Source organism: Coenobita brevimanus, chromosome 61 (genome assembly GCF_032717465.1).
Source record: "Coenobita brevimanus isolate Jiangsu-jjx chromosome 61, ASM3271746v2, whole genome shotgun sequence".
Taxonomy (NCBI): domain Eukaryota; kingdom Metazoa; phylum Arthropoda; class Malacostraca; order Decapoda; family Coenobitidae; genus Coenobita; species Coenobita brevimanus.
The window spans coordinates 39156993-39178562 of record NC_137014.1 but is presented as its reverse complement, the minus strand read 5'-3'; the positions used below and the strand labels follow the sequence as shown (position 1 = coordinate 39178562).

Here is a 21570-nt window from a genome sequence, read left to right as displayed (position 1 = left end):
TACACACTGGTAGACGAGGGGAGGAGGAGGAGGAGGAGGAGGAGGAGGAGGAGGAGGAGGAGGAGGAGGAGGAGGAGGAGGAGGAGGAGGATGGACAGAGAGAGAGAGAGAGAGAGAGAGAAACCTGTCTGCTAACTTCCTTCAAGGTTTGTAGGAGAAGAATTTGTCTCCAAAGAAATTCAGCACACACACACACACACACACACACACACACAAATCAACTAATTAATCCCTTCAGTACGATGACGACTTTTATATATCTATGTATTTTTTTAACTGCTTTTTTTCTTTAAAGTTTCTTGAGCTTTGGGGAAAATCCTCGTAGCAAAGGGGCATAAGGACTTGGCTGTTAGGCAGAGAGGAGGGGGGGAGGACAATTTCAGCACAGGTAGTTGACTATACCCATTTTACTTGAATTTGGCCTGGTGTTGCATGCCCCCCGTACTGGGGAAGGCACTCAGGTACTAACTATAAAATGCGAGGGTAAACGGGTGCTGCGTGCCTTGTGTACTAGGGAGGACGTCAGAAACGGGGACGGCATATTTTAGCTGGACAAAAAAAGGGCGAGTGTTTGTCAAAGGTAAAACTAAATCTCATTACGCTAGGACGCAGGGAATCCTTGAAATGCTGAGGGTCACTTATGGCACAGCTGTGAGTGCTATATTTGGTTAGCCTGCATGCCACGTTATCAAGCGCATTCAGCAGCATGGAAGAGAGGCCAAATACACTTTAATTCTCAGCATGGGGTTAACCAATGACTGTCAGAACCTGGGAAATTGACTACCCTTACGTTAATTTCAGGTTTAATATTATGACCGGATCTAGACGGTGGGTGTTGCATGCCCGCCGTAAATGGAAAGCGTCAACTCACCGCATAAACCTCGTTATGCTTCTTGTCGTGTGCCTCCTCCTGCTCCTTCTTCTGCTTATCCTTCCTCGCTCGCGCCCCTCGGAACCCGGCCTGGATCTTCAAGGCCGCGTCTGCCAGGTCTGAAGGGAGAGACGAAGGAGGTCACAGAAAGTTACACAGCGGGGTGACAGAGATTACAAGGGGGTAAAAAAATGTACGAGGAGAGGTCATCAGGGGTCATAGTGAGGGCTTAGGGATACAGAAGAGTAAAAAATGGAGGGGCAGGGAAGCAGTGAAGTGAAGGGGAGAAGGGGCCATGGGAGGTCACAGAGGGGAATAACAGAGGTCAAGAGGGGGTCAAAAAGGGTCAAAGGAGGGTCAAGATGGGCTAATGTGTAGGTTCGGGGAGTTAGGGAGAATAAGAATGGGGAGCCGAAAGTCAGAATGGGTAGGAGGGTAAAATGGAGAAAAGACAGGATCAGAATGGGCATGGAGGGGTTCAAGGAGGGGTTGGAGGGGTTTAAATGGGGGTTATAAGAGGGACAAAGTGGGATGGAGATGGAAATAAGAGGGGTCATGGAAAGATCGACAAAGGGAGGTCAGACGGGGTCACATTGGGAGTAAAATGGGGTCGGATAGGGGTAAAGAGGTTCGGACATGTGTCAAACGGGTTCAGATAAGGTCAAAAAGATCTTAGATGGGGAAGAGAGAGGTTCAGATGGGGTCAGAGAGGTTCAGATGGGGATCAAAGGGGTTCAGATAAAGGATTCACAATAGGGTCAGAGGGGGATGATGAAGGAGGTCAAGGAAGAGTCACAGTGGGGTCGGTGTGTGTGTGTGTGTGTGTGTGTGTGTGTGTGTGTGTGTGTGTGTGTGTGTGTGTGTGTGTGTGTGTGTGTGTGTGTGTGTGTGTGTGTGTGTGCAATACGGGGCACAAGGAAGGTCATGAGGGGGTTAAGCTGAGGTCAGAAGGGATCAAAGGGATCGTAGGGCATCAGTGTGGGGTCAGAGTGGGGTTAGGGTGATCAGGAAGGGTCAGGAAGGGGTTAGGATGGAGATCAGGTAGGGTCAATGGGATCAAGGGGAAAACAGGTGTCACGACCGGTCAAGATGAGGTCAACTGGTCAAAATGGGGGTTAAAGGGCCAAGATGGGGTTAGATGGAGTCGGATTAAATTAGGTTAGGTTAGGTTAGGGTTAATTGTGACACGTAAGATTAATGCAGGGTAGGGTAAGGTAGGTTAGGTTAGGTTATATTGGGTTAGGTTAGGTTAGAATACGCCTGATTTGCATGATTAGATAAGAGTAGGTTAAGTTAGGGTAAGATGGGTTTGATAGGATTTTTTTTTTTGCATTTTTACTAAGGTTAAGTTGCATTAGCTTACTGTAGATATGAACATCTTATTTAATTAGGTATCATTAGATTAGTTCACTTTAGTTTCAGATAGGTTATATTACGTTACAGAAGAAAAGTTTAGTTTATGTTAAGTTATACTAGTTTACGTTAGATTAGGTTAGCTTAGGGTGATTAGGTAAGGAAAAGGTTGGCTACACTAGGAGAGATTAGAGTGCACTGGTCTTGGTTCTCAGGTTAGTGAACATCAGACGATGTCAGGTGATGTAATGTTATGTTGGTTAGATTGAGTATTGCTTAATATTCCTTCCTTTGCACCTTTTATTTATACAGCAGAAAAGAGGTGAATTTTACTACTTTACTACAGGGGTCTCTCTAGAGCTGAATACAGTCGACTGGCGATAACAAGAAAAATAAAAACCAAGTAAAAAGTTGAAACCGTACTGCGCAGTTAATGGAGATATTCATAACCATTTTCGACCAATTAATCACCCAAAATCCGAGTCAAAATCGCGTGAAGGAAGCAAGAACGAAATGATAACGAGATGCATCGTACTGAGCGTGTCTGGAAAAAAAAAAAAAAAAAAAAAAAACACTACAGCCAGTTTTCGAGCTTCGAGTATTGGGGAAATATTACTGTGCAGTCAAAGTATATAGTTATTCTCTCTCTCACATCTCCTCTATCTATCTTTCCCCTCTTTTTTTTCTATCCATCGTCCGTCTGTCTGTCTGCCTGTCTCTGTCTGTCTGTCTTTCTGTCCCTGTCTGTCTGTCTGTCTCTCTCTCTCTCTCTCTTTCTCTCTCTCTCTCTCTTTCTCACCCCACCAGCAGCCTCACCAATATTACATTCCCAGCACCGCAAGGCAAACTCTAAACCTCCGCCACATTCCCACACACAACGCAAATGATTTCGCCAATTTAGGCAGCTGGGATGATTTGGCGGGGATCGGCTTACTTGGGAATTGCGGGCTGCATTTATTTTTAGGGGGCGGATGAATTACAGTCTATAATGGTTAAACTTGAGGTCAGAGGGTTCGGGACAGAGGTTAAAGGAGTGTTGTTGTTTTAGCTGTTGTTGTTGCTTAACCTTAGTCTGTCTAGCCAAGCTGATCCGTCGACCACAAGCAAGTAACTGTTTCTGTAGGGCCGTCCTACATGTGCAGTATAGTACATATTTTACAGTGCGGGACACCAGCGCCCCCCTGCGGTACACAGCGCCTCGCCAGGGTTGGATCAGGGTCCTTCCTCCGGTGACGTGCAGGGAAACATGAGAAGGTATGGCTCCCAGGTGAACGCCACAGCTGCCCCACCCTGGGGGCACAACGCCACCACCTGTAGGATCCTCGTCAGCGCTAAAGGTTAACAGAGTCTGTCTGTAATGGACTATGTTCCTAATACTGCCGTCGGCTACTCTGTTAATAGGGAGCAAGAGACATTTCTTTATTTAAATCTTTATTTGTTCATTTATTTAGGTATCTATTTATGGCTGCAAATATCAATGGTGAAATTAGAGGTCTGACTGATTAGGATACAGGTAAGGGTGACAGTTTCCATTATTTGAATATCTGAATAACGATTTGGTTCGAGGTGACATTCGTTTTGCTAATGGTTATTGGAGATTTACTAGGTATTTTTGACTGTATATATTAATGGTTTTGATAGACGGGCGACTGCCTAGGCAAAAAGTTAATAGACTGTATTTGTGATAGAGACTACTTCTAACCTAGCGGTGGACTGTTTTTTTGCATGCTGGATGGGTTTTGGTGGATAAAAAAGATGAGCTAGAGATACACCTCCTCGCTGTCGGGACAACTCGAGCATTCTACTTCTGCCAACATCAGACCATTTTACTCAACTACGAGCCAGCCAAAGGAGCCCGGGAGTTACCATTATTGACTAAACTGCGGCTCTGAACGTAGGTAATCCATTCTGCTTTGTGCTGGAGATGGAAGCCTTCACACACTGGCACAAAGATAGAGGATGGCTCCTAAAGCGTCCCGAAAATAGGGTGGTGGACTGCAGGAGAAAGGCAAATAGGGTGGTGGACTGCAGCAGAAAGACAAATTCAGCTTGCAGTCCACTGGGTTCACATCCCGATGAGCCTGAGGCCACAACACCTGAAGCCTTGACAAACGCCATATGATTTTACCCGCCATATGGTAACCTCCTGCCGCCCACGGGCTGAATTATGGCACCCTAAATAAACGCCAATATATCAACTGTTGGGTCATGGAAAAATACGAACTAGTTTTTCAAAAGTTACGAGCGCTTTTCATGAGTTGGTGTTGATTAAAAATAAAAAATAAAAAATAAAAACGAGGCCGAGTTTATCCGAACTTACGAGCGCCATTTACGACTTAGTAATAAAAATTGAGGACTAATTTTAGAAACTTTAGTGCCAATGCACAATATCGTGAAAAAAAAAAAAAAAAAGAAAGAATCACGAGAGCGAGTATTTTCGAAATGGCATAAGCATTACCTTCGAGTCAAGGGGAAAAATACTGAAAAAAGACTGACAACAGCTTTTAAAATTTTATTACCTCCGCGATTTTCCGAAATTCTATATTAAGTGCCATTTTTGAGTCGGTGTAGAAAATGAAAATACAAAACCCGGGAAGAAATTCTTGAAATACATGTTATCACAGCCATCTTTGTGAAGGTAGAGAAAATATTAAGACAAGATGGGGAACACTTTTTGAAGTATTATCAGTACTATTTTTTCTTTTTTGGAATTTTACAGCTGCCATCCATGCGTCAGGGCAGGAAGTGTACTGAGCTATGCATGTGTCTGCTCTGATTTGCCAATAATTCAGTAGCACACCGGCGCAGGGACGGGAGACAAAGGTAAAAGCCTGGTAATCCATTCTCTCGCAGGGTGGGAGGGAAAGAGAGAGGACGGACATGAAGGAGGAAGCATGGACAGAATATAGGCTGGACAAAAGACATATGAGATGGAGGGCAGGACAAAAGGATATAGAATGGACAGAATGAAGGGTTGGACTAAAGGGAAGCAGGACAGAATGAAGGGCTGGACAACAGGTGATAGAGAGGACAGAATGAGAGGTTGGACAAGAAAGGTGAGAAATGTGAGAATGAACGGTTGGACAGGAAAGAAAAAAAAAAAGGCCCAGTAAGGGGTTGGATATAAGAGCAAAATGAAGGTCTGGGCAAAAAGTGAAAGAAAACAAAATGAAGGCAAGACAAAAGGGGGGGGGGGAATGGACATAATGAGGGAACTGTCCAAAGGGAGAGAAAGGACAAAATTATGAGTAGGATTAAAAATGGGTAAAGAATTCACAAAAGAGGAAAGACAGGATAATGAGCAGGACAATAAAGGGAAAAATGTAAAAATGACGCGTTGGACAAAATGGTGAGGAGAGAGAGAAAGGGCTGGACAAAACAACTGGACAATAAAAGATTCTGGGAACAATGGACACATGCCAGCAGTGGTTTTATATTTTTATTTTATTATTAATTCTGTCAACCGGAAATTGATGGCTAAACATATTAATATCTTTCTATAGGGAGGAATAAATGCCAATATGGGATGGGAGAGAGAGAGAGAGAGAGAGAGAGAGAGAGAGAGAGAGAGAGAGAGCTAACACAAACAAGCCCCCCCTGATGCTGTCTCCTTCTGCCGGTAGTGGGGGGCGCCAGCTGGGGAGAGAGGCAGGTGGGGTGGTGGTGGGATAGTCGTGGAGGTGGATAGAGGTGGAGGAGTGAGATAGTTATGGAGGTGGACAGAAGTGGAGAAGGTGGAAAGCAGAGTTGATGGTGGTGATGGCAGAGAAAAGGGTGAATGGGAATGGGGGTGTCTGAAGAGTGTGTGATGACAGCAAAAGTGAAGATGGAGAGATATAGGTGTGTCGGTGATGAAGTGTGTTGTGGTGATAGTGGAGGGAGAGAGTGGTGTGTGTAAAACTGATGGTGGAGAGAAATGGGTGTGTTGGTGATGGAGTGTGTGGTGGTGATAGTGGGGGAGAATGGTGTGTGTAAAACTGATGGTGGAGAGAAACAGGTGTGTTGCTGATGGAGTGTGTGGTGGTGATAGTGGGGGAGAATGATGTGTGTAAAACTGATGATGGTGAGAGATGGGTGTGTTGGTGATTTAGTGCGATGGTAATAATGGGGGAGAAAGATGTGTGTAAAATTAATGGTGGAGATAGGTGTGTTGGTGATGGAGTGTGTGGTGGTGATACTGGTGGAGAGAGGGGTGTGCGTAAAACTGATGGCGGAGAGATATGGGTGTGTTTGTGATGGAGTTTGTGGTGGTGATAGTAAGGGAGAGAATGATGAGAGTAAAACTTATGGTGGAGATAAATGACTGCTTACTGTTGGTGGTAAAAGTGTTGGTGATGGTGGAGGCAGAAGAAAGTAACACTGATGATGGTGGAGAGAGGTGGTACAGGTGATGATGATGGTGAAAGACTTATTTAATGGTGGTCATGGTGGAGAGTGAGAAGCGGGTGGCGTTGGCGAATAGTGGTGGTGGTGGTGGTGGTGGTGGTGTTTTTTTTTTTATGCTAGAAAGAAGGAACCAAAGGCCACAAGCCCGCAAACTGTTCCTTCCAAGAGAAAAACAAAATACAATAGAGCGTCAAATTCAAGATCCGATCATGCCTGGACACACTGCGTTTGAAAGACTGGAGATCGTAGGAAGCGGGAAATACAGACAGAAGAAGACAGTTCCAGAGTTGACCTGTTGCATAAATGAAGGACTGGGAGTAACGGCTAACTCTTACATTAGAGAGTTGGACAGAAAAGGGATGAGAGTTTGCTGCCAGACGGGTGCTACGCGCCCGTCGTAGAGGTGGAGGAATGCATGCAGACAGTTCAGAGGACAGTGACCATTGAAGTAGCGAGAGAAAAGAGATAAAGATGCAACAGTGCAGCGAAGAGACAGAGGTTGAAGGGAGCCAGATAGAGGAGGAGAGTTAATGAGACGAAAAGCCTTTGACTCCACCCTATTGAGAAGAGCTGTATGTGGGGAACCTCCCCACACATGCGAGTTGTACTCCACACTGGGGCGGATAAAACCTGTGTATAGAGCCAACAATTGTGCAGGGGTAAAGAAGGAACGGAGTCGGCTTAGCACACCTAATCTCTTGGAAGCAGATTTTACAAGAAATGTAATAAATTTCCAAGATAAGTCCCGAGTGAATGAAACCCCAAGCATGTTCAAGGATGATGCAGGATTAAGCTGAATATTATTAAACATCAGTGGGTACTCCTGTGGAAGATTTTGCCGGGTTGATAGGTGTAAGAACTGAGTCTTTGATGCATTAAAAACAATAAGATTATTTTTACCCCAGTCAGAGATACAAGCCAAGTCAGACATTAAGTGTGCCATAGCCTCATCCCTTGTTTGTTGAAGTAACTGTTGAGATGGACGTTGCGGGAACCGAATGGAAAGGTGAAGAGTGGAGTCATCAGCGTACGTGTGGATAGGAATAGATGTACAACCTAGAAGGTCATTGATGAATAAAAAGAAGAGAGTTGGTGATAGGGCAGAGCCCTGAGGAACACCACTGCTGATAGATCTAGGAGAAGAACGATGGCCGTCCACAACAGCGACTATAGAACGACCAGAAAGGAAGCTGTAGAGAGTATATTGATATAAAGACAACGATAACAGTGACGGGGTGTTGGTGAAAGAATATAACACTGACGGTGATGAAAGTTAGTGATGGTGGTGACGACGATAATAAACAAGTGGGTGGTGTGTGGTGAAGAGCGGTGGTGGTGATGGTGGGGGGCAGAAAGCAACGTGGAAAGAAATTGATGGTAGTGATGATAAAGTAACAACAGGTAAGAGATGGTTTTGGTGATGGTGAGGGAAAGAGTTGTGGGAGTACAAGTAATGGTGGAGTGAGATAAGTGGGTGGCTGGCTGTGGTGAAACAGTGGAAAATAATGGCGAATGTGGTGGAAAGTAGCGGGAGTGAAGGTAATGGTGGTGGTAAAAAAAAAAAAATTATGGTGGCGGTGTGGTGATGGTGCAGGAAAGAGAATGGTGTTGGTAGCGAGAGGGTGGTTATGGTGATGGTGGTGGCAGGCGGGAGTAAAATCATTGGTAGGTATGGTGGGGAGAGTGAGTGCTTGTGATGATGCTGGTGGTGCTCAAGATAGACATATGAGTCGTTGGTGGTGGTGAGCAGCAGTGGTGGGAAAAACGGCAGCTGTGGTGGTGGTGGTGATGGTGGCAGAGGCGGGGGAGTGGTCAGTTGTGGTACAGGTGGTGACTGTGGTTGTGAGGTAATGAACAGATAGGTGAGTGGCTGGCGGCGGAGGTAAGTGAGAGGGATGGAGAGGGATCAAGATGGAGACTTTCTGTAACCGGAAAGAACGTGTGTTGTTGATAATGTTAAAGAAAGAGAAAGACATGCAGACAGATGGTGACAGACTGAGATAGATAAAGGTGGAGGCGGAGTAAGACATAGACAGGCAGAGACAAAGACGAATAGATGTAAAGAAAGATACAGAGAGAGAGAGAGAGAGAGAGAGAGAGAGAGAGATAGTATTTCTCTTTGCTGTGTGGCACTCTGTTACTGTGATGGGGGCGTGTTTGTTTTGCTGGTACACTAATATTGGAGTGCCGGGGACAAATGGAGGGGTGACAGGGGTGAGGTGGGAGGGAAAGAAGGGATGAGAGGGGATGGGATGCAAGGGAGTGGGGTGGTTGTGGTGGGGTGGAGGGGGGTGAGCAAGGGGTGGGAGTAGGGGGCAGGAAGGGTGGTTTGGGGATGGAAGGGGTTGGGTGAGGAGTGGTGGGGTGGGAGGGGTTGGATAAAGGGTGTTGGGGTGGAAGTGGATGAGAGTGGTTGTGGTGGGGGTAGGAAGGGTTGGGGTAGTGGGGGTGAGGAGGTGAGTGGGGTTTTGGGAGGGGATAATTTTGAGATGCGAAGGGTGACTGAGAGGGATCCCATGGGGTAGCAGTGATGAGTAGTGATGAGTGGTAGTGATGGTGGAAGTGGTGATGAGAATGGTGACGACGATGAGAAATTCAAATGAAGGTGATATCAGGAGAAAATTGGTGATGATGGTGGTAGTGGTGGAGGTAGAAATGGTGAACAGAATGGGTACGAAGGTGAGATGTCATGGTGGTGATGAGAGTACTAAATGAGAAACCAGATGGTGGTGAAAAAAAGGTGGTGACAATGGCAGAAGAATGGCTGAAAGCGGGAAAATTTGGTGGATGAAAGTGAGAGTAGTGATGGCAGTGGTGGCCGTGGTTGTCAGGATGGTTGTCAACACACTTCCAACAATAAATCAGTGTCCTGTATTTACACTCTAACTCTAGTGCAAAAAAACAACAGTTGCTGATTGTGATGTTAGCGTAAAAATAAAATGAAAAACAAAACATAAAATCCACATAGAGCCGTGCTTGAGTCTGTCGGGAGTAGAGTACACACACGCACACACACGTAAACGCACACACACATCAAAAACACACGCACACGCAAACAGAACTTACCACACATCATTCTACTTTAGTTGTTTCGGCCGTGATCTGTAACATTAAGAGTTATATTGTGGAAAAGAACATGGAATAACAAGAGGCCCTTTTGAGGAACACGTATGAAGAACAGGCACAGGGAAATGACTGACTTATAGAACAGGAAGAACAAGGGAGGAAAATGAGAACAATAACATATGTAAAAATCAGTGAATTAAATTTGTTACATTATTTCTCATGATGGCTACAGAGATATATCAGAGCTGTAAAACACTGAGGAGAAACACACACACATATATAGAACAATAAACACAGAATTAAACACAGACTAGATAAAACGCTGAAAAAAAAACACGATATCAATAAATTCCCTGATAACATTATGCAACATCTATGAAGCAAAAAACACAAAATAGAAAAAACAAACGAAAAATAATTATGGAACAATACATAGAGAAACTGGTGCCCATCAAAGGAGTAATACACGCTAAAGCCTAAAATACAAAAGATTCACGAGAGAAAAAACAAATGTGAGATAATGTAAGTCCTAGGAAACACACACACACACACACACACACACACACACACACACACTCTCTCTCTCTCTCTGGCTGCTGCTTCTTCCTTCTCACAGCACCTGGCTCTCCTAAATTATTCCTAGGATAATACTCTTCTCATCTCACCTTTCCCACTCACTAACACCCTCCCTTATTTACTTCCTCCTACTCCTCTTCTAACCATCTCATATATCCTTCCTCTTATGTTCCTCCAAATCACTCCCGGGCAAGCTCTTCTTCCTCTGCAAGGAGAGCCATTCCACCACGCCTTGCTGGCCGATAAATAATAAAATAATACCGATAAATAAGAGTTTCCTTTACGCCGCCATACCACGCTTAGGGATAAAAGGCTTAAAGAGGATGATAGTCTTTACCCATAATTCTCATATAGTTTTTTCTTCTTCCTACTCACCCCTCCCCTTCACTTTCTCTCTCTCTCTCTCTTTCTCACACACACACACACACACACACACACACACACACACACACACACACACACACACACACACACTCTTCCTTAATGTCTTAATGTTTCACTACCTCTCATGCACTCTTACTCTCTCTTCCTTTCCTTCTGATACTCTCTCTCTCTCTCTCTCTCTCCCTCATTTTCTCCCCTCCTTCCTCAGGGCCGGCGTGGAGGGGGTGCAGTGGCCAACCATGATATTAAAGCCAGTAATACATGACAGAATTCGCAACACCAGAACAAATGGACGTATTCTAGGCCTCGTAACACTTCTTTCTTAGCGATTTATTCCCCATACTATATACTACCTTTCCCTTGTATAATATTTACATCACTAAAAAAAAAAAAAAAAAAATTCATTAAGCTTTTCATTTCATCATAGTGACTTTTTTTTTATGCTAGCTACTTAAAAAAAAATAATAATAATAATAAGAGGGGCGATGGAATGATGGGTGTGGAGGAAAGGGATTAGGGATAAGCGGAGAGATTAGGAAAAATGGATGAGATGGGTGGAATAATCCCTTCAGCCCGATGACACATTTTTCATTACCTCCGCCAGTGAAGATAGAAGTAACGTACTGTATTCACCCATGTCTGTCTGTCTGTCTGTTTACAAGATATCTACAACACACTTTATCGGATTTCAATTAAACCTGGCGGATAGGAGGGCAATGGGTCAAGGAAGAGACTGTCAGCATTTGAGGTGGTTGCGGCAGGAATAAATCAAACTTTCTTGGCGTTGGTGGAGGTAAGCGCTCTATGATTTGTGTAACAGGGTGGACTCAGACCGTAGAATTAACTCTACGAGACCATCAAAGTGCTCGTCTGGTGGGAGAGAGGAATTACAGCAGCAAGTACAATTTTTTACTGGTAGTGGGGGAGGTATGCGTTCTCTGAGTGCCTTCCAGTGTGGCGCTACTACTAGACGATTTGGGAGAACCTCTAGTTGTGAAGAATTTAATGAAACCTATATAACCCCTCCAGTTCGAAAACTCTAGGTAAAACACCTAAATAAAACGTTAGGTACTGTACTTGAAGAATAAAACGTATGTCATCAGTGGGAAGAGGTCAAGAGGACTGGGAACTCTGGAAGAAGTGAATAATTTAAGAGGATTACGAAGACTGGAAGAAACGGATGGATCAGGACTGGATTATACGACTGAACTGGTACTGACGCGCGGCTCCTCATTAATATACTCTCCCGGCGTCCTGTGCTCGCTGTACTGTGTTCCAATTAACATATTCCGATGCTGTGTGCTGTGGGGGGGGGAACAGGGTTGGGGGAAGTGGGGGTGAGAGTGGGGGGTGAGAGTGGGGGGTGAGAGTGGGGGGGAGGTGCGAGGTGGGTGGGATGTGAGTGGCCGGGGTTGTGCGACTAGGAATGAGAGTGGTGGTGGTGGTGGGGATGGTGTTGTTGGTGGTGGTGTGGATGGGAGTGGGAGAGGTGGGGGTGGGGATGGATGGGCGTGGCTGTTGTGGGGTGACGGTGGAGGGTGATGGTAATGTGTGTAAGTTGGGAGTGGTGGAGGCGGTGGTGGTTAATGTAGCGGCAGCGGTGGTTGGTGCTACAGGAATGAGGTTTGGGGATTGGGGAGGTAGAAGGAGAAGGTGACAGAGGGTAAGGGGGGGGGGAGTGAGGGCTGTGGAAGACAGGTGGGGGTGGGGGTGCATCTGTGTCTTTATTTGCATATGTACCCTCGCCCGCCAAGCTGATTACTTATTATTTTTTTTTGTTGAGCTGTGAAATTAGTGCTTAGCTTTGAAAATTAGCGTCACTCTTGCGTTATCATCACCGTTTCATCATCACCATCATTATCATCAGAACTAGCATCATGTACGTCACTATCATCACCACCATCATCAATACTACTATCATTATCACTGTCATCACCGTCATCATCAACATCCTTCGCCTAATCTTACTCATTACTTCCAGCAACACCAAAATTCTCTCTTTCACAATGCTCGTCTCTCATCTCTCTGGGGAAGTGTGAGAGATAACGCAGTGAAGGGGAAGCTAATATGGGTTGGTCCGGAACGGCTCAGGCTGCTGGTGTGGGTGAGGAAACTAATACTGGTTGGTCCATATACTGCGCCTCCTTTCTAATTTTCGTGTTAAGGGAACGGCTCAGTCTGCTGGTGTGGGTGTAGATGTGGGTTAATGAATGTTGAAATGACGCAGTTTGTGACAGGCTACAACTCCTTAATATAAACGTACTAATGACTTGAAGAACATTTTATATATGCAGGGTAAACAATGGTAGCACTGAGAGGTCCCCGCAACACACAAGAATTAATAAAAGGAGGCGTAATATTCGATGCAAATTTACCAGATTAAAAAAAATGGATGGATACAATGTTTTTTCTGTGTTTTCTTTTTCCTTTTCCTTTTCTTTTTTTTACCGTGAGAGAAACACTGTGGAAGAGGCAGGACACAACTACATTTCAGCTGCTATGAGAGATACAGAATGCGAAAGAGGATCATGGAATTAAACAAAAACCTATCAAAATCCGCTCCCATCCACCCTTTCGTTGGTCTGAACGCAATTAAGTATTTTAATAAGGCTGACATCTGATTATTATTATTTTTTAGCTAAGAGAAATTAGTGTCAAAAATACCCAGCTAATTTCATAACGTATTATAAGCTTTTCTTTTATTTTTTCTCTTTTTTATGCTCTCTCTCTCTCTCTCTCTCTCTCTCTCTCTCTGGTAATTAATATGACTAGTCTCTCAAGCATGGACGGACGTGCACCTTTAAAATTTTGAGAGTGTGATGATTTCTGTATCTCACACACACACACACACACACACACACACACACACACACACACACACACACACACACACACACACACACACACACACACACACACACACACACACACTACACCAAGTTAAATATCAACCACACATGCATGAGGGCAACACAAACACACACTCTCTCTCTCTCTCTCTCTCTCTCTCTCTCTCTCCAACTTCATACCAAAATCTAAAACCTACTGTCCCTCTCAAGTTGGAAAAATCTTCACCTCTTTTACTCTTCCTACCTCCAGACGATTAAATTCATCTTAATAGTTTCTCGTCCTCAGAGGGTTAATACTTCGTCCTCAAGGGGTTAATATGAGAGGGGTTGTTATTCCTTAAAGTTACGATATTTTCTTCTCGTAACTAAGACTGATTATCACTTGAGGGAAAAAAATATTGGAAGAATCTTATACTACCAATTCCTTGTCCTCCCTAATATAATAATAATAATAATAATAATAATAATAATAACAACAAAACTAATAAAACAAAAAAAATCTTAGTTAGGACAGGTGTTTCAAAGTTTGTTTTACCCAGACACTGATATGGCTGCCGATACGCTGGCTGTTTCGGCTGCACGTCCCTCTATCGGCTGGTAATATCGGCCCACACCTCGTTATCGGCCCCCTTGACAGTAATGGCCAAGAGTGTGAGGTCCAATTTGAGGCCAGCTTACTCGTTATTGTGTAATGCGATGGACCTTGAACCAATTAAATACGAAGACGCTCCTATTTTTTCACTTCTTCCGTGACTTATTATTATTATTATTATTATTTTTTTTTTAGGAAACAAATTCGTTTTTGGGGGGCACTGTTTTGTTGTATTTTTTTTTTTTTTTTTTTTACTGCCATGACATCACCATCGAACGAGATCCTCCTCAATTATGGGTCGTTGATGTCCCCTAGTTGCTAGAAACTGGACAGGCTGATGTGGCAACCCTTCTTGGCTTCTAGTGGCGAAGTGTTCAGTAACTGGCCTCAGAAAAATTATACACAGGTACTGAATGACACAATATTGCAGTTCTGTGTTTTCATGGTGATCAGTTCGTTATTGCAATCAGCGTATCTTATCATTATCTTCAGAAGTACCTCATTTTTTCGTTCATGATAGTAACAACGGCAAATATCAAGAGTAGACGAAAATACCCATCCTTCTCAACAAAATGGTTGTCTGAGGTTGTCTTTAATCCTATGTGTTATGATTTCCCTCAGCTGAACCTACTGATTCATGTTCCCTTGAGAAAAACACCTAACAGCGTTCACAGTAGCATATCTAGGCAGAAGGACTTATATGAATTTAAAACAACTGCTTCTCCGACTAAATTTTCTCAATAATTTTCATCTCACAGACTGTCAGGCATAAATTACAGCCACATCCCTTCCCCCAATTCCTAAAATGAGGTATCTGAAATCAGGTTGTAAATTCTGCTCCCCCACACAGCTATTCCGAAGCCTGACACGCCCGTATTGAGGGTTTGAAAAATTATTAATGTGAGGGGCGGGGGGGCGAGCAGGGGACAGGCCGAGTGTAAACAAGGGCGGATCCATTCTTCGGGAGGGGGAGTCAATCAGTCACTTGGTTGAGGAAGTGAAGGAGGTTTTGTTGGGGTGGGGGGAGGGGGGCAAGTAAAAAGTGAGCGGGGAGAGGGGGAAGACACAATGGGAAGGAGAAAGAAGAGTAGGCGGTAAGGCGAAGGGGTAGGAAATGGCATGAAAGGAGAGGAGAGGCACCTGGGAGGGAAAAGGAAGGGGAAAGGAAATGTAAATTAAGAGAAAGAGGGAGGTGAGGGGAAGGGAGGACATGGTAAAGAACAAGTAAATGGGAAGGGAATGGAAAGTGGAAAGACAGGTAAAGGGGAAAGGAGAGGGGAGGAGAAGATAGGGAAAATACAGGAAACGAGGACGGGACGAGGAGACGGAAAAAGAAGGGAAAGGAAAGTGAGAGGAGAACGGAAGGGGAGAAGCGAGGACGAGAGGAGGAGAAGAAGGGAAGAGAGGAAGAGAAGGCGTAGAGGAAGAGGGAAGAGAGGAAGGGAAGGGGAGGAAGTGGGGAAGGGAATGGAAGGGGAGAGGAAGAGGGGAGGAGGGGACTGTTGTGGAATGAATAATGCTTCTCCGATACCTCCAAGGGTAGCCATTACACCAAACAACTGAGGATCGGATACTCGTGGCCTTAGGAGCCTCCCCAGCACCTCATTCTCACCGATTAATTTTTTCCATACTGCACCTTAACCCTTTCAGCCCGAGTATGTTATTTATTTTATTCTTGCTCCTACCAGACGATTTTGTTCAGCTCAGGAGAGACGTTTGGGAACAGAGGGATTAGATGAAGCCCTCGTTAATCCCTTTCAATATGAGAGGCCTTCCAGAGGATGAGAAAAACCGTCTGGATGTAGCAAGAACAAACCATTAAAACACGCCATCTGCTCCAGGGGGTTAGTCTTTCGGATCAGGCATTCATATTTTGTTAACATACATACATGCTTATATATATGCATACATAAATATACATACAAACATACATACATACATACAAACACATACATACATATATACATACACACATACACAGAAACAGACTCGGCATTCCTAAAACTAACGAGCGATAAACTTAGCCTGAACGACACGAAAAATGACTGAAGATGTAAGAGAAAATGAGGCGAGAATGGCGGGAAATGACTGAAGATATACGAGAAAATGAACGGCGAAGACAGCTGGAAAATGACGAAAAATGGCGGGAAATGAGAGGGAATGAAGACGGAATAATACTGCCTGCCAAAGAGGTAAAAATGGAGTGGTAAAAAAAGACACACACACACTGAAAACCCAGCCCCTGAGACCGGGTGGTGAAAAAACTAAGAACAGACACGGAAAAAGCATCGTGTCTTAAATCTGGGCCGAGTGGGATGGTGGGAGAGAGAGGGATGGTGGGAGGGAGAGAGAGATGGAGGGAAGGGAAGAAGATAGTGAGAGGGAGATAAAGAGCGACAAGGAGCAAATTACAGGGAGTGAGAGTGGCAAGGAGAGAGAGAGAGAGAGAGAGAGAGAGAGAGAGAGAGAGAGAGAGAGAGAGAGAGAGAGAGAGAGAAACTCTAAAGAAAATCGTCTGGTGATAGCCTAAGACGAGAAGACTGCCATAACTCGTACCCCAACCCTTCCAAGACGCGGGGAAGATCTTAACCCCTTGAAGACGATTTTAGTCAGCCTTGGAGGGATTTTTCGAACTGGAGGGGTTTGCTACAGGCTTCATTGACCCCTCCTCTCTCTAGGGGGTTTCCATGCTTAATAAAATCGCTTGGTTTTAGCGGAAATAAAATGACGTTCTCGGTCTGTAAGGTCTGATTATGATTTTTTTTTTTTACCTTGATTTCTTGTTTTCTTTTTCATGATTAATTTATTTTATGCTGGCAAGGGTAATGAGATCGTACCCTGCCTCTCTTCCTTGTAAATGAGACTCCAGTTCTTGATTGTTTTTTGAGTTGTCTAGGGATAAAAGAACACACACACACACACACACACATACACACATAAACACGCACGCACACACACAAAGCTGAAGAATATAAAAAAATAACTCTCAAATCTGAACCCCAGGTACACACACACACACACACACACACACACACACACACACACACACACACACACACACACACACACCTAAAGAATATACAAAAACCCACCCACATCTGAACCCTAGGAACACACACACACACACACACACACACACACACACAGGTGCCAGTGGGATAAAGGCAAAGAGGCGAGTCGTCCATGAGCGTTAAAATAAAAAGGGAAAGATGGAAAAAAATCCTACTCCAACTCCTATTACTGAGCTGAAAAAAATGGGCGGATTAAAAAAAAAAAAAAAAAAAAAAAAAAAAAAAAAAAAAGGTAAAAGTTGAGGACAGGAATAGAGGACTGAGGATATGACGTGCTGTGGGGAGGGGAGGGGAGGGGAGGGGAGGAGGAGAGGGAGGGGGAAATGGGATGGGAAGGAGGGACTGGGAGAAGTTAGGAGGAGGATGGGGAAAGGAGATGGACTGGAGGAAAGGGAAGGGGGAGAGGAAGGAGGCGGGGGTGGGGTGAAGGGAGGGAGGAACGGGGTGGGGGCTAGCAGGAAGGGGAGGGGAATGGGATGGGGAGGAAGGACTGAGGGGAAAAAGAGTGGACTGAACGAGGTCTTTGAAGGACAAGAGAGATATGAAAAAGTGAAAGACGGACTAGGAAGGGTGAGGGAGCGAGAGGGCGGAGGGAAGAGAAGGGAAAGGTGATAAGAATGGGAAAGAGGATGGGGATGGAGGAGGGGAAAGAGGATGGGGATGGAGGAGGGGGAAGGGTAAATTTGGCGGGAGGGGAGGGGTGATGTGGGAAAAAGTGAGAGGATGGCCAGGGAGAGTAGGGATGTGGATAAGGTTATAGGAGCTTATGGGAATACGCTTGAGAAGGGAAGTGTAAGAAGAATGTGGAGGTGGGGGTGAGTGGAGCTGGAGAAATGAGAGTGGAAATATGGTGAGTGGGAGAGAGAGGGACCACAGATTACAGGATGAGGGGACTGTGAGGAGAATAGGGTGGGTAGGGAGAGTGAAGGAAGATTGAGAAGTATGGAAAAGGGTGTAGGAAAATGTACAGGGTGACAAGGAGGGCGTAGGGAGGTTGGAGAAAATTCAAGAGAGGTGTAGTGGAGTGGAAGATTGTAGTAGTGAAGGTCGGGGAGGTAGGGTGGAAAGAACTGACGAAGGGTGAACAAAATAACATAAGAACACGTGAGAGAAGTGAGAGGCTGAGAAGGGAGGGAGGGGGCCTAGGAATGACGAAGGGTGTAGGGTAATGAAAGAGGGTGAGAACGGAGGGTGAGGGAGGCTGGAAAGAAATGAAGGGAGAAGAAAGGTGTGGGAAGAAGAGGGGGATTGGAGGGTGACTGTAGGAGCTGGAATGATGATGATGATGATGATGACGTATATAAAGTTTAAAGTTTATCATAATCATCATCATCATCATTATTCAATTTCCCACCCATATGTAGTGGTGAATGTAGCTAGTGAAAAAGTAGGAATGTGGGAAGTAAAGCTTAAATTGGACTACACACACACACACACACACACACACACACACACACACACACACACACACACACACACACACAGGTAAAAGGCTGGGAATGCCCTCAAAAGGCAAGCTGGAACCAAAAGAATGTGGACCAAAAAAAAGAAAAAAAAAGAATGGCTAAAATGGAGAGATTCAGGTGCTGAGAGAAAAAATATATATACCCCTCCCCCTTCCCAATGAGAGAGAGAGAGAGAGAGAGAGAGAGAGAGAGAGAGAGAGAGAGAGAGAGAGAGAGAGAGAGAGAGAGAGAGAGATGAGAACCAGAGCCAAACATATGCTGACGAAAACTGAGAACAGAAAACAAAACCCGTGTTCATGACTGAGGGGAAAGTTTTGACCAGAGATTTGGACAGAAGTGACAGGGGTACTGGACAGAAAAGGGCGAAAAAAACGAAAACTTCAACTACTCAGATATGGCGACTTTTTTTCGTTTCTTTTTTTCTTTTTTTTTTTTTTTTACTGACCAAAGGATTTCATGCAGTAAAGACTTATTGAACGCCTCCCGTACGAAAAGTCTCTCCTAAGTTGAGTAAAGTTGTAGAGAGCAAGAATAAACTGAAAAATTGAGTGAGACAGGTGAAAATTGCTCTATGAATAATAATAATAATAATAATAATAATAATTACAATAATAAGAGTAATAATAATAATAATAATAATAATAATAACGATGAAGATGATGATGATGATGATAAAGATGATGATGATGATGATGATGATGGTGTTTTGTGTAATAAGCGGCATAAGATAAAAGCTCCATAAACAACCAAGGAATTTCAAGATGGATCAGTAAGACCTTAAATGCTCATCAGAAAATGGATCGTAGTTTTTTTTTTTTTTTTTTTTTTTTTTTCCCGAGTGTACATGACTGGAATCTGACACTGACCTTTTGCTGATTTTTTTTTTCATTTTCCGTCGAGTTGCACAATGTGATTTTTTTACACTCAAGTTATACTCTTGCTTTCCTTTCCTTTATTTTGAGTTTTTCTTTTTTTGCTTTAATCTCACTTTGATTATTCCTTTTTCTTTATTTTGATTTTCTCATAATCTGATTCCCTTTTTTTTTTTTTTTTTTTTTGGCTTACATGTTACACAGAATTTTTTTTTTTACTCACATTTCTGCTTCCTTTATAATTTATTTTCTTTTATCTCGTATTCCTGCAAGAGTTATATTCATCTATTTTTTTCTATTTCATTTTTGGTTTATTTACCTATTGTTTGTGCCATATTTCAGTTCGCGTAAGGCTTCGTAGCACTCCCTTTAAGCGATTTATTCCGAATAGTGCACTTAATTATTGTCTTGTGTGTTGCTAGTATCTATTAACCCCTTCTGTCCGGTTGTGTGTTTTTATTTACTTATTTACTTGTTTGTCTATTTACTTTATTTATTTACTTGTTTATTTACCTGTTTACCTGTTTATTTATTTTTATTCTTGGTACCTTCAGATGATTTTAATTAGCTTATCAGAAACTTTTAGAACTGGAGGGGTTAGTCACAGCCTCCATGAACCCCTCCACTGCTGGGGGTCTGTCCTGTAATGAATAAAATCGTCTGGTGGTGGCAAGAATACAAGATACAGATACGTCATTGGACTGAAGGGGTTAATTCGCTTCGTATTTCTTTCTTTTTTCCATTTCGAATTCTGTTTTATTTTCTGTGACATTTTTTTCAGTTTTAAATTAGTCTTTTTTTTTTTCCCTTTCAGATGCGTTTCATATTCCATTTATTTCCTTTTACAGTATTTTTATGTTATCTTCATATTACTCTCATATCAGTTTTTCTGTCCTGTTCCATTCATATTATTTTTTTTTTTCATTTCTTTATTCTTATCATATTCCCTTCATTTTCCCTTCATATCCCATTTCCATTTCCAACTCTTTTCATATTCTTTGCAAACTTCTCCCACATCCCTTTCGTTTTGTCCCATGTTCTCTTCACATTTCTTTCACATTTATTTCCTTTCAAATTCCCTCCACATTCAGCACCTCCCTCCACAAGGCCACAGGCGCTGTCAACAAGTCCATCCCTCTTGCAACATTGAAGAGTCACATTCATTCCACTTTTGCTTTTTTTTTTTTTTTCACTGAAGTTTTGCTTTTGCTTTGCACTTGTTAAGTCTACAGTTTTTCCATTTTTTTTTCTCCCTCAGCGAGGTTGGACGGAGGTTATGTATTAAACCGTGTCTGTATGTCTGTTGGTGTACAAGATATCTAAAAAAAATGTTATCGCATTGCATACTGGACAGTGTTTCAAGAAAGAATTTATTAGATTTAATGGTGAAACCGTATCCGAAGGCAGGAATGAATAATAAATTTTACTGGCGTTGGCAGAGGTATGCTCTTTCTGATACTGTGAAACGAGGCAGACAAAAACTGCTGAACTGACTACGTGATATCGTAAAAGTATTCGTCTTGTAGGACAGAGGAACTGAAGCAAAAAATCATAAACTTTATTAGCACAGGCGGGGGTATGCGCTCTCTGAATGCATTCGTAATTCATGGTATTTTCATATTCCTTTAAGTTTTCAGATTAATTTTCCTATAATTTTCCTCTCAACACGACCACTGTTACTGTCAACAAGGTCATCCCTTTGCAATAACCGCCTGCTGGCCTTTCATCAGTCACACACACCTGTCCACACACCTGTCAGTTCTCCCTTTGACGTACCACCACACACCTGTCCTGTCACCTGTAGCCACTTTGCATACCTGTTCTCTCATTTATTTCCTCTGTCCACAAACCCCTCCATATCTATCCTCCTTCTCGCTCCCTCCACATCTGTAATTCTACCTGTCTATTTTTTACACAACTGTCGTCACCTAAGCTTACTTTCAACACTTGTTCTGTCACATGCATTCCTTCCACAACTGTTATGCTCCTACATCCTCCTTCCACACCTGTTATCTCATCTACACACTCTCTCCAAACATGCTGCCATCTGATCACTCTTTTCACACCTGCTGTTATATTACACA

General features: G+C 43.5%; 1 protein-coding gene across 1 annotated transcript in view; it reads right to left on the bottom strand.

Annotated features, from left to right (window-relative positions):
* Positions 1 to 21570, bottom strand: part of LOC145403540 (uncharacterized) — a 313635-nt gene that overhangs the window by 10051 nt on the left and 282014 nt on the right. Inside the window, exon 3 of the mRNA XM_080275212.1 lies at positions 872 to 990. Within this exon, the coding sequence (XP_080131338.1) occupies positions 872 to 990 (119 nt within the window). The remainder of the gene's footprint in view (positions 1 to 871; positions 991 to 21570) is intronic.